Source organism: Anomaloglossus baeobatrachus, chromosome 2, assembly GCF_048569485.1.
Source record: "Anomaloglossus baeobatrachus isolate aAnoBae1 chromosome 2, aAnoBae1.hap1, whole genome shotgun sequence".
NCBI classification, from domain to species: Eukaryota; Metazoa; Chordata; class Amphibia; order Anura; family Aromobatidae; genus Anomaloglossus; species Anomaloglossus baeobatrachus.
In genome coordinates this window covers 542,056,254-542,068,817 of record NC_134354.1, presented here as the reverse complement: position 1 = coordinate 542,068,817, position 12,564 = coordinate 542,056,254, and the positions used below count along the sequence as shown (strand labels likewise).

Here is a 12,564-nt window from a genome sequence, read left to right as displayed (position 1 = left end):
GAGACCGGTAAATCCCACTTCACCCAGAGCCCTGTAAAAAGGGATGGGGAAGGAATCAGCATGTGGGCTCCTGCCGCCGTACCCGCAATGGGTACCTCAACCTTACAAACACCTCCGACATACAGTGGGGTGAGAAGGGAGCATGCTGGGGACACTATATGTGTCCTCTTTTCTTCCATCCGACATAGTCAGCAGCTGCTGCTGACTAAAAAGTGGAGCTATGCGTGGATGTGTTGCCTCCTTCGCACAAAGCACAAAACTGGTGAGCCAGTGATCCCACTGGGGGTGTATAGCCAGAAGGGGAGGGGCCTTACACTTTTAAGTGTAATACTTTGTGTGGCCTCCAGAGGCAATAGCTATACACCCAATTGTCTGGGTCTCCCAATGGAGCGACAAAGAAAAAGCTTTTGTGACCTCTTTGGCTAGCACACAATCATATTTTTAGTAAACTAGGCAGGTGACAATGCACTCCATTTTTTTTATCAACTAAAACTGCATTAAGCTCAGGAAAGAAGGAACTATCACGTAAAGGGACTGACAGTGGTAACACTGAGTGGGATCGAGACAGTCATTCCCAGAGTAAAGCATGTAAGAGGTTTCCTTGTGTGATCAGATACTATTCCTGCAAAGACTGCAACTCTAGTGCCACCTATTGGAAGTAGAAATCCGAAACATCAAATATCAACCCTTGAGGCTATGTGCGCATGTTGCGTACAGTCACTGCAGAAATTTCTGCAGCGATCTGAAGAGCACATGTGCTCTTTAAAATCGCTGCAGAAATGTCCGTAGTGAGGAAAAAAAAAAAAGCCGATTCCATGCGCTCTGCCTGCAGCTCCTGCCATAGACAGCATGGAAGAAGTGACATGTCACTTCTTAGAACACAACGCTTCGGCGCATGGAAGAAGTGACATGTCACTTCTTAGAACACAACGCTTCGGCAGTAGCCGAAGCGCTGCGCTCTAAAACGCCACGTGCGCACGGCCCCTGCACAATCTCCATAGACTGTGCAGGGGACGCAGGACGCATGCAGTTACTGTATTTACGCAACGTGCGCACATAGCCTAAAAGATTCTTGCCATAAGACCTTAGGATAAGAAGCTAAACCAGACACTCCATTTGAAGACACGTATGTTGGGGTCTTTGCTCCTCATCAGTACAAAGCGGGGGAAAACACTAATTGTTGTTAAATTTTACTGTGTGAACAATTTGTTTTGTTTGAACTAAATTTTAAAATAAAAAAAATATGTAAAGAAAGCAGGAAAAAACGGTTTGGCTGGGTGAGAGGCTCTGACAAGGACACCTTGGTGTAAAGTATGTCTTTGTGGCATGACTAGTCGATGTAGGGAGACTAAGGGGTACTTCTCACATAGCGAGATCGCTGCTGAGTCACGGTTTTTGTGACGCACCAGTGACCTCATTAGCGATCTCGCTTTGTGTGACACTGAGCAGCGATCTGGCCCCTGCTCTGAGATCGCTGCTCCTTACACACAGTGCTGGTTTTTTGGACGTTGCTCTCCTGCTGTGAAGCACACATCGCTGTGTTTGACAGCGAGAGATCAACGATGTAAATGTGCAGGGAGCAAGGAGCCGGCTTATGGCAGCCTGCGGTAAGCTGTAACCAAGGTAAATATCGGGTAACCAAGCGACGCGCTTTGCTTGGTTACCCGATATTTACCTTGGTTACTAGCATACGCCGCTGTCAGGCTGCCAGTTCCGGCTCCCTGCACACGTAGCCGGAGTACACATCGGGTAAATAAGCACAGCGGTTTGCTTATGAACCCGATGTGTAATCTGGCTAGGAGTGCAGGGAGCCAGCGCTAAGCGGTGTGCGCTGGTAACCAAGGTAAATATCGGGTAACCAAGCAAAGTGCTTTGCTTGGTTACCCGGTATTTACCTTAGTTACCAAGCGCAGCATCGCTTCCACGCGTCGCTGCTGGCTGGGGGCTGGTCACTGGTCGCTGGTGAGCTCTGCCTGAATGACAGCTCACCAGCAACCATGTAGCGACGCACCAGCGATCCTGACCAGGTCAGATCGCTGGAGCGTCGCTAAAGTGTGACGGTACCCTTAGAAGCCAAGAAAAATTCTTCAGGACATTTAAGGGACCTTTAAAAAGGGTCAACATTGACTTTTAGGATTGCTACTTCCGATAGCTGGCGCTAGAGTTCTAGTCTTCTTCCTCTCTGAAGAGGTTATTGGCTTATTCAAATTACCAGAGGAACATTGCACAGCCTACAAGAGTCCTTATGTCACCTTAGTGCTCTCTTTGGAGGAGAAACCTGAATCCTAATTCTGATAGCAGACTTGTGAAGTTATCCTTCAGTTTCCTCAACATCATCTTACTGAGACTCCCTCTTTAAAAGGTATGTCCCCAGCGGTTCTATCATAGTGCTATTAGGGCATATGTATGTCTTGGAAAGGTAATTCCGCCCTCAAAGAGCCAACGTAGAGAGCTGCTAATCAATGCCGTGATGCACCAGTGTTCTCTGTGCTATTCATCCATTTTTCTGCCACTGTAGGAGATAAGTAATGCAGAATACAACTTTCTCCAGCAAACATAGCCTGTGATGCCAGAAGCCAGAGCCTATACCCCATATCCAGACTCTTACATATTTCATCTGAGAAGGGTTGTGAACAAAGAATCATGGCTGAGACTTTTTGGCGTTGTGGTGGGACACAGCTTTGTCGTTACACAAGACTTCCTATGGCTGCAGCAATCTCAGGTTTAGACCATGTTTAGTCTTTTACATCAGTTCTTGTAAGCGCAAACCAGGAGTGGGTAATAATAGAGAAGTGGTGCCCGTGTTTCTATTGTACTTTTCCTCCGATTGTCCCACTCCTGGTTTTGGCTACAAATACTGAGGTAAAAACTCACCTAAGGCTATGTGCGCACTAGGCCGATTTACCCGCGGATTTGCTGCGGAAATTTCTTGAGAAAGGTTTGAAATCTTTCTGCAGACATTTCCCAGCAAAACCTATGGGAACAAAAAATAGCTGTGCGCACACTGCGGATTTTTCTCAAGAAACTTTCTTGAGAAAATGAGCATGTCCATTATTTTCCGGAGGTACCTGTGGTATACCCCCGGAATTTCACTCCATTCACTGTAATGTAATCGCGAAATTCCGGGGGTATACCACAGGTAGCAAATGATGTGCGGTATACCCCCGGTATAGCTGCGATTTACCTGCAGTAATGCTCATCACTGCCTGCGGTTTTGCAGGAAGTGATGTCATTATGACAGAAGAGGAAGCCGAGCAGAGTAAACACAGACATCACACTCCCTGGATGCCGCACAGAAGCACTTCCGTGTGACATCCGGTGGGTGCCCATGCAGTCTGTGTCCCGCTCCGGCCCCGCCGCTGCAAGCCCTGCAGTGTCAGCAGCTTGTCACGCTGCAGCGCAGGCAGACACTGACACACAGCAGTGCGTGCAGCCGCGGGGATGACAGGCGCTGCTGTCAGGAGGTGAGATGAGATCATTACCTGCTGTGACGATCTCCTGCCTCCTGACGTCACCGCGGTCACTGCTGTCTATGCCAGTCTCGTGAGCGGCCCGAGACTGTCACTAGCGGTGACGTCACGGGCTCTCGCGATACTGTTGACAACGCGGAGGGCATAGAAAGCAGTAACAGCGCTGATGGCAGGACTGCAGGAGATCATCACAGCAGGTAATGATCTCATCTAACCTCCTGACAGCAGCACTTGTCATGCCCTGCAGTGACCTGGGCTGACCCATTGATGTTAGCTCAGGTCACTGCATTGCTCTCCCAGCCAATGGGGAACATCCTGTTCTTCATGGACTGGGACATTGACTATGGTATGAATCGCCGTGGGATCTCCCCCTTATTGGATTACGCCGGACCAGGATTTGATTGTTCTTGTCAATAAATTGGTTAAAAAGAGAATGTGGGGAGTGTTTTTTTTCAAATAAAACTTTTTTTGTTGTCTATTTTATATTTCTTACTGACTGGGTTGGTGATATCAGGTATCTGATAGACGCGTGTCATCACTAACCCCAGGGCTTGATGCCAGGTAACATTACACATCTGGCATCAACCCCATATATTACCCAGTTTGCCACCACACCAGGGCAACGGGATGAGTTGGGGCGAAGCGCCAGGATTGGCACATCTAATGGATGTGCCACCTCTGGGGCGGCTGCAGCCTGCTGTTTTTAGGCTGTGGAGTGTCCAATAACAGTGGACCTCCAAAGTCTGAGAATATCAGACCACAGCTGTCCGCTTTACCTTGGCTGGTGATCCAATTTGGGGGGGACCCCACGTTTTTTGTTTTAAATTATTTATTTAATGTAAAATAACAGCGTGGGGGTGCCCTCTGTTTTGGATTACCAGCCAAGGTGAAGCTGCCAGCTGTGGTTTGCAGGCTGCAGCCGTCTGCTTTACCCTAGTTGGCTACAAAAATAGGGGGAACCCCACGTCATTTTTTTTTTTAATTATTTATTTTTTGGCTAAATACAAGGCTAGGCACCCTTTAGTGCCACATGAAAGTCACTAAAGGGTGCCAGCTTAAAATATGCAGGGGGGTGGGACATTATATAGGTCTTTCTCATCTATCTATCTATTGTCTATCTATTCATCTATCCACCTTTCCCTCTATCCATTATCTGTCTATCGATTATCTATTTATTATCTATATTATTTATTTCTGTTCAGCATAAAAAAACCGCAGGGACCAACCTGCGGAAAAACCGCGGCAAAATCGCATGCGTTTTTCCCGCGGATTTGGTGCGGGGTTTTACCTTCTTCAACTCCCAGAAGTTTCTCAAGAAATTTTCTTGAGAAAAATCACTTTTCTAGTGCGCACATAGCCTAATACTGAACGTGAGAACATGGCATCAGAAACATAAAACTGACACCTAGTGCTTATTTTAAAAGGTAGGTGTCATTTCATTATTAATTCATAATATCAATAGTGCACATAAAAATAAGCAACTGTGTAATGTATCTTATCAGATAAATCTGCTCCTTTCTCTGCCAGAACTGATCAGTTATTATCAACATTCTCAATTCTGAGGTAAAATCTGTATTCAGTGAAGACTTTCCCATTTCTGAGATAGGAGATGGCAGTTGGTGCTGATGAGATTCTATGTAGATAGGAGGAAGGAGCAGAGAAAATGTTGATAATGACTAGTCCATTCTGGCAGAGAAAGAAGCAGATTTGTCTGATAAGAAATATTACAAAGTTTGTTATTTTCATGTGTACTATTGATTTATGAAAGAAAAATCGAAACAACGGTTACACTTTAATATCCTACAGACAGAACGCAGATCCATTTTTGAATCACTGTCAACTGAGAGACCAAGCAATCACTATGTTATGATTGTGGAGATCGGTGGCAAAGGAAGACGTCTAGGCCATGCAATGCTCCCCTTGGAATTTAAATTATGCAAATCACACCTTCTGGACAGAAGAGGATGAGAACTGTACAGATCTTTATTGGAGTAGCAATCCTAAAATTCAATATAGAACCTTTAAAAGGGCATTGCCACATGACTTAGGATAGGAAACCAAATTAGAAATGACATCTGTAGACGTGTTTCGTGGGGATTGCCCCTCATCAGTGCAAAGCAGAAGAAGGGAATTTTGTTTACTTACCGTAAATTCCTTTTCTTCTAGCTCCAATTGGGAGACCCAGACAATTGGGTGTATAGCTACTGCCTCCGGAGGCCACACAAAGCACTACACTTAAAAGTGTAAAGCCCCTCCCCTTCTGCCTATACACCCCCCGTGGGATCACGGGCTCCTCAGTTTTAGTGCAAAAGCAAGAAGGAGGAAAGCCAATAACTGGTTTAAAAACAAATTTGATCCGAAGAAACATCGGAGAACTGAAACCATTCAACATGAACAACATGTGTACCCGAAAAAACAAAAATCCCTAAGAAAACAGGGCGGGTGCTGGGTCTCCCAATTGGAGCTAGAAGAAAAGGAATTTACGGTAAGTAAACAAAATTCCCTTCTTCTTTGTCGCTCCTAATTGGGAGACCCAGACAATTGGGACGTCCAAAAGCAGTCCCTGGGTGGGTAAAATAACACCTCGTGATAGGGCCAAAAAAACAGCCCTTTCCTACAGGTGGGCAACCGCCGCCTGAAGGACTTGTCTACCTAGGCTGGCGTCCGCCGAAGCGTAGGTATTCACCTGATAATGCTTGGTAAAGTGTGCAGACTCGACCAGGTAGCCGCCAGGCACACCTGCTGAGCCGTAGCCTGGTGCCGTAAAGCCCAGGATGCACCCACGGCTCTGGTAGAATGGGCCTTCAGCCCTGAGGGAACCGGAATCCCAGCAGAACGGTAGGCTTCAAGAATTGGTTCCTTGATCCACCGAACCAGGGTGGATTTGGAAGCTTGCGACCCTTTACGCTGACCAGCGACAAGGATAAAGAGTGCATCCGAGCGGCGCAGAGGCGCCGTGCCGGAAATGTAGATTCTGAGTGCTCTCACCAGATCCAACAAATGCAAATCCTTTTCACATTGATGAACTGGATGAGGACACAAAGAAGGTAAGACGATATCCTGATTGAGATGAAAGGGGGATACCACCTTAGGGAGAAACTCCGGAATCGGGCGCAGAACCACCTTGTCCTGGTGAAACACCAGAAAGGGAGATTTGCATGACAGCGCTGCTAGCTCGGACACTCTCCGAAGAGACGTGACCGCTACTAGAAAGGCCACTTTCTGTGAAAGGCGAGAAAGGGAAACATCCCTCATAGGCTCGAAAGGCGGCTTCTGGAGAGCAATTAGAACCCTGTTCAGATCCCAGGGCTCTAACGGCCGCTTGTAAGGAGGGACGATATGACAAACCCCTTGCAGGAACGTGCGTACCTGAGGAAGTCGTGCTAGGCGTTTCTGAAAAAATACAGATAGCGCTGAGACTTGTCCCTTAAGGGAGCCGAGCGACAAACCTTTATCCAAACCGGATTGCAGGAAAGAAAGAAGAGTAGGCAATGCAAATGGCCAGGGAGAAACTCCCTGAGCAGAGCACCAAGATAAGAATATCTTCCACGTCCTGTGGTAGATCTTGGCGGAGGATGGTTTTCTAGCCTGTCTCATGGTGGCAATGACCTCTTGAGATAATCCTGAAGACGCTAGGATCCAGGACTCAATGGCCACACAGTCAGGTTCAGGGCCGCAGAGTTCTGATGGAAAAACGGCCCTTGGGACAACAAGTCTGGTCGGTCTGGTAGTGCCCACGGTTGGCCTACCGTGAGGTGCCACAGATCCGGGTACCACGACCTCCTCGGCCAGTCTGGAGCGACGAGGATGGCGCGGCGGCAGTCGGACCTGATCTTGCGCAGCACTCTGGGCAACAGTGCCAGAGGTGGAAACACATAAGGTAGCCGGAACAGCGACCAATCTTGAACTAAGGCGTCCGCCGCAAGCGCTCGGTGATCGTGAGACCGTGCCATGAAAGCCGGGACCTTGTTGTTGTGCCGGGACGCCATTAGGTCGACGTCCGGCATCCCCCAGCGGCGACAGATCTCCTGAAACACGTCCGGGTGAAGAGACCATTCCCCTGCGTCCATACCCTGGCGACTGAGGAAGTCTGCTTCCCAGTTTTCCACGCCTGGGATGTGAACTGCGGATATGGTGGATGCCATGTCTTCCACCCACGTCAGAATCCGCCGGACTTCCTGGAAGGCTTGCCGACTGCGTGTTCCGCCTTGGTGGTTGATGTATGCCACCGTTGTGGAGTTGTCCGACTGACTTCGGATCTGCTTGCCTTCCAGCCACTGCTGGAAGGCTTGTAGGGCAAGATACACTGCTCTGATTTCCAGAACATTGATCTGAAGGGTGGACTCTTGCTGAGTCCACGTACCTTGAGCCCTGTGGTGGAGAAAAACTGCTCCCCACCCTGAAAGACTCGCGTCTGTCGTAACCACCGCCCAGGATGGGGGTAGAAAGGACTTTCCTTTTGACAATGAAGTGGGAAGAAGCCACCACCGAAGAGATTCCTTGGCCGCCTGAGAAAGGGAGACGTTCCTGTCGAGGGACGTCGACTTCCCGTCCCATTGGCGGAGAATGTCCCATTGTAGTGGGCGCAGATGAAACTGCGCGAAAGGGACTGCCTCCATTGTTGCTACCATCTTCCCTAGGAAGTGCATGAGGCGTCTCAAGGGGTGTGACTGGCCTTGAAGGAGAGATTGCACCCCTGTCTGTAGTGAACGCTGTTTGTCCAGCGGAAGCTTCACTATCGCTGAGAGAGTATGAAACTCCATGCCAAGATATGTTAGCGATTGGGTCGGGGTCAGATTTGACTTTGAAAAGTTGATGATCCACCCGAAACTCTGGAGAGTCTCCAGCGCAACGTTCAGGCTGTGTTGGCATGCCTCTTGAGAGGGTGCCTTGACCAGTAGATCGTCGAAATACGGGATCACAGAGTGACCTTGAGAGTGCAGGACTGCTACTACTGCTGCCATGACCTTGGTGAAGACCCGTGGGGCTGTCGCCAGCCCGAAAGGCAGAGCTACGAACTGAAGGTGTTCGTCTCCTATAACGAAGCGTAGAAAACGCTGATGCTCTGGAGCAATCGGCACGTGGAGATAAGCATCCTTGATGTCTATTGATGCTAGGAAATCTCCTTGAGACATTGAGGCGATGACGGAGCGGAGGGATTCCATCCGGAACCGCCTGGTTTTCACGTGCTTGTTGAGCAGTTTTAGATCCAGAACGGGACGGAAAGACCCGTCCTTTTTTGGCACCACAAACAAATTGGAGTAAAAACCGTGACCTTGCTCCTGAAGAGGAACAGGGGTCACCACTCCTTCTGCCTTTAGAGTGCACACCGCTTGCAGAAGAGCATCGGCTCGGTCGGGAGGTGGAGAAGTTCTGAAGAATCGAGTTGGAGGACGAGAACTGAACTCTATCCTGTACCCGTGAGACAGAATGTCTCTCACCCAACGGTCTTTGACCTGTGGCAGCCAAATGTCGCCAAAGCGGGAGAGCCTGCCACCGACCGAGGATGCGGAGAGAGGAGGCCGAAAGTCATGAGGAAGCCGCCTTGGTAGCGGGTCTTCCGGCTGTCTTTTTTGGGCGTGACTGAGCCCGCCAAGAATCTGAGCTCCTCTGATCCTTTTGAGTCCTTTTGGACGAGGAGAATCGGGACCTGCCCGAGCCTCGAAAGGACCGAAACCCCGACTGTCCCCTCCTCTGTTGGGGTTTGTTTTGTCTGGGCTGAGGTAAGGATGAATCCTTACCCTTGGACTGTTTAATGATTTCATCCAAACGCTCACCAAACAGTCGGTCACCAGAAAATGGTAAACTGGTTAAGCACTTTTTGGAAGCAGAATCTGCCTTCCATTCCCGTAACCACAAGGCTCTGCGTAAAACCACGGAGTTGGCGGACGCCACTGCCGTACGGCTCGTAGAGTCCAGGACCGCATTAATCGCATAAGACGCAAATGCAGACATTTGAGAGGTTAAGGATGCCACCTGCGGAACAGATGTACGTGTGACCGTGTCAATCTGTGTAAGACCAGCTGAAATAGCTTGGAGTGCCCATACGGCTGCGAATGCTGGAGCAAACGACGCGCCGATAGCTTCATAGATGGATTTCAACCAGAGCTCCATCTGTCTGTCAGTGGCATCTTTAAGTGCAGCCCCATCTTCCACTGCAACTATGGATCTAGCCGCAAGCCTGGAGATTGGAGGATCCACCTTGGGACACTGGGTCCAGCCCTTGACCACGTCAGGGGGAAAGGGATAACGTGTATCCTTAAGCCGTTTGGAGAAACGCTTATCTGGATAAGCGTGGTGTTTCTGGACTGACTCTCTAAAGTCAGAGTGGTCCAGAAAAGTACTTAATTTACGCTTGGGATACCTGAAATGGAATTTCTCCTGCTGTGAAGCTGACTCCTCCACTGGAGGAGCTGGTGGAGAAATATCCAACATTCTATTGATGGACGCTATAAGATCATTCACTATGGCGTCACCCGTACAGTGCAATGTATAGCATGCAAGCATAAAAATACAAATGTACACTTCGGCACTAGTGGGGTCAGCACCAGAGGTGCCGCTTACCGCCCGCTCAAACGCGGGTGTGTGGTCGCCAGAATCCCGTGTCTGGGTCTCCCAGAACTTGTCTCCCCTCTCCAGCTCAGACTGCACACAGGAATGGCTGCCGGCGTTCTGTGAAGAGGGGCGGACCGTGGGCGTGCCTCAGACAAAGTGCGGGAAACTGGCGTCCCACTGTGTCCAGTGTGAGGGCTGGAGTATGTAAAGTAGACTCCAGCCCTCTGCGCTGATGTTCTGTACAGCGTCCCGCCCTTCCCCTGACTGGCAGGCCTGGGGGCGGGAACGAAGTGAAACTAGGCCGCAAAAGCCGGGGACTCGAGTAATAAGCGCGGCCGTCATATATGCACGGCCAGCGCGGAAGTCCCCGGCGCACCACAAGTCCCAGCCGCGCCGCAGCGTAAACTGACAGCAGCGGCCGGCGCGGCAGTTCCCAATACATTAACTCACTCAGCAGAGCTGTAGTGAGTAGTGGCACAAGCGCGCAGCGCTGTTGTCCCCGGCGCACTAACACACCCAGCAATGCTGCAGTGTGTCTGCGCGCGGTCTGTACGGGGACACAGAGTACCTTGACGTAGCAGGGCCATGTCCCTGACGATACTCAGCTCCATATCCAGCAGATTCCCCAGCGGCTGTGGATGGAGCACGGTCTCAGTGCCTGGAGACCGGTAAAATCCCACTTCACCCAGAGCCCTAAGGGGGATGGGGAAGGAAGCAGCATGTGGGCTCCAGCCTCCGTACCCGCAATGGGTACCTCAACCTTAACAAACACCGCCGACAAAAGTGGGGTGAGAAGGGAGCATGCTGGGGGCCCTAGTATGGGCCCTCTTTTCTTCCATCCGACATAGTCAGCAGCTGCTGCTGACTAAACAGTGGAGCTATGCGTGGATGTCTGACCTCCTTCGCACAAAGCATGAAAACTGAGGAGCCCGTGATCCCACGGGGGGTGTATAGGCAGAAGGGGAGGGGCCTTACACTTTTAAGTGTAGTGCTTTGTGTGGCCTCCGGAGGCAGTAGCTATACACCCAATTGTCTGGGTCTCCCAATTAGGAGCGACAAAGAAAAACAGATTTGGCTGGGAGAAAGGCCTCTCATAAGGGCTCAAACGGGTAAAGTTTCTCCTTGTGAAAAGTGCCAAGTTGGCATTTGGACACATAAAGGCCATGCAATGCTCTCCTGGGAAATTAAAAAATGCATATAACTTCTACAGAGAGGAAGAAACCAGGAACTCTAGTGCCATGTAGTAGTATTCCTAAATGTAATTTTTGATCCCATAAAAGGCTCGCAGAGGCCTCTAACCCATCCAAACATTCTCCTGGTTAGGCTTCTTATCCTAAGGCATGTGGCAAGGCTCTTTAAAAAGTTGATATTGACTGTTCGTATTGCTACATCCTATAGATGACACTGAAGATCCTATTCCCTTCCACTCTGAAGAGGTAATTTGCCGTTTTGTTTGGCGAGGCTCCACATTACAAGAGTTCCAACTAGTTTATTGATTTGCATCCACAGAATGCCTTTACTGGAAAAAAAAATCATTTTGTGCTAGTTACCACTTGTGTCGCCTTCTCGTCTTGTTCTTGGCACACCACGGGCTACTGGATTAGGAATTGCTTTGGCGGTAGTATTCTGCAATGTTGGCTGTTGACCAGTTGCTAAAGTCCATGCAAGGCGTGTGCCCAACTGCTGCCGCAGGGCATCTCCCATTGGAGTTTGGTAAGGCTGTCTGAAAAATGAAGAAAAATGGAAGCATGCAGTTCTGTTAATAATGGTAACTGGTTACCGGTAGAGTCATCTGTCTGGATCCCAAACTATGAGCAAGTGTACTGCTTGCTATACCTAGCAGGCGACATGATGCAGATCCTTTCAACCAAGGGCTGGGACAAAGCTCCTAACAATTAAAACAGACACATGACCCACCTAATTAGCACAAGAAACAGTTTACATCTCCATTGCGAATGTTTTATCTTCTGAATTTATTGCCCTGCACCAAGGAACATCGATGAACTCTGCCATTTATTATGGTTACGTGCCAAGGTCAGGGGATTACAAGTGCACATATCTGCAACTCCCAGAGGATGTGCTCACCAATCACTGATTATCCAAAACGTGACATCCTTGACCGTGAAAGGGGCTCTTCAAATCCTAAAATAAATGTTCCTCACTAACAGACTATTTTAGGCTGGACAGAAAACGATAGATGCCGAATGACCTACACGCCCAAGAATGTTTCTGCTGGGCTTAGATCAGGTCTCCCAAATGCACACGCTTCCTTCGGTTAAAGGACTGTCACTTACCACGCTGTATTCCTGGACAAAGATAGCTTTTGCCCGGTTTTAACCAAACCTCTCGCTCTTTCCTATTCAAAATCAGATGCTGAGAAATGTAAAATCTTCCCAATACAGTGGTACCTCGCTTAACGAGTAACCCACTTAACGAGAATTTCGCTTAACAAGCAAAGCTTTCTGTAAATTTGTAACCCGCTTTACGAGAAAGCCTTGCTGAACGAGCAAAATACCGCACACACTTCCAGTTCCGTACA

The 12,564-nt window shown here is 49.1% G+C and overlaps 1 protein-coding gene across 1 annotated transcript in view; it reads right to left on the bottom strand.

The window, feature by feature from the left end:
• Positions 1-12,564, bottom strand: part of TUBGCP3 (tubulin gamma complex component 3) — a 212,985-nt gene that overhangs the window by 160,956 nt on the left and 39,465 nt on the right. The window contains exon 6 of the mRNA XM_075336660.1: positions 11,576-11,748. Within this exon, the coding sequence (XP_075192775.1) occupies positions 11,576-11,748 (173 nt within the window). The remainder of the gene's footprint in view (positions 1-11,575; positions 11,749-12,564) is intronic.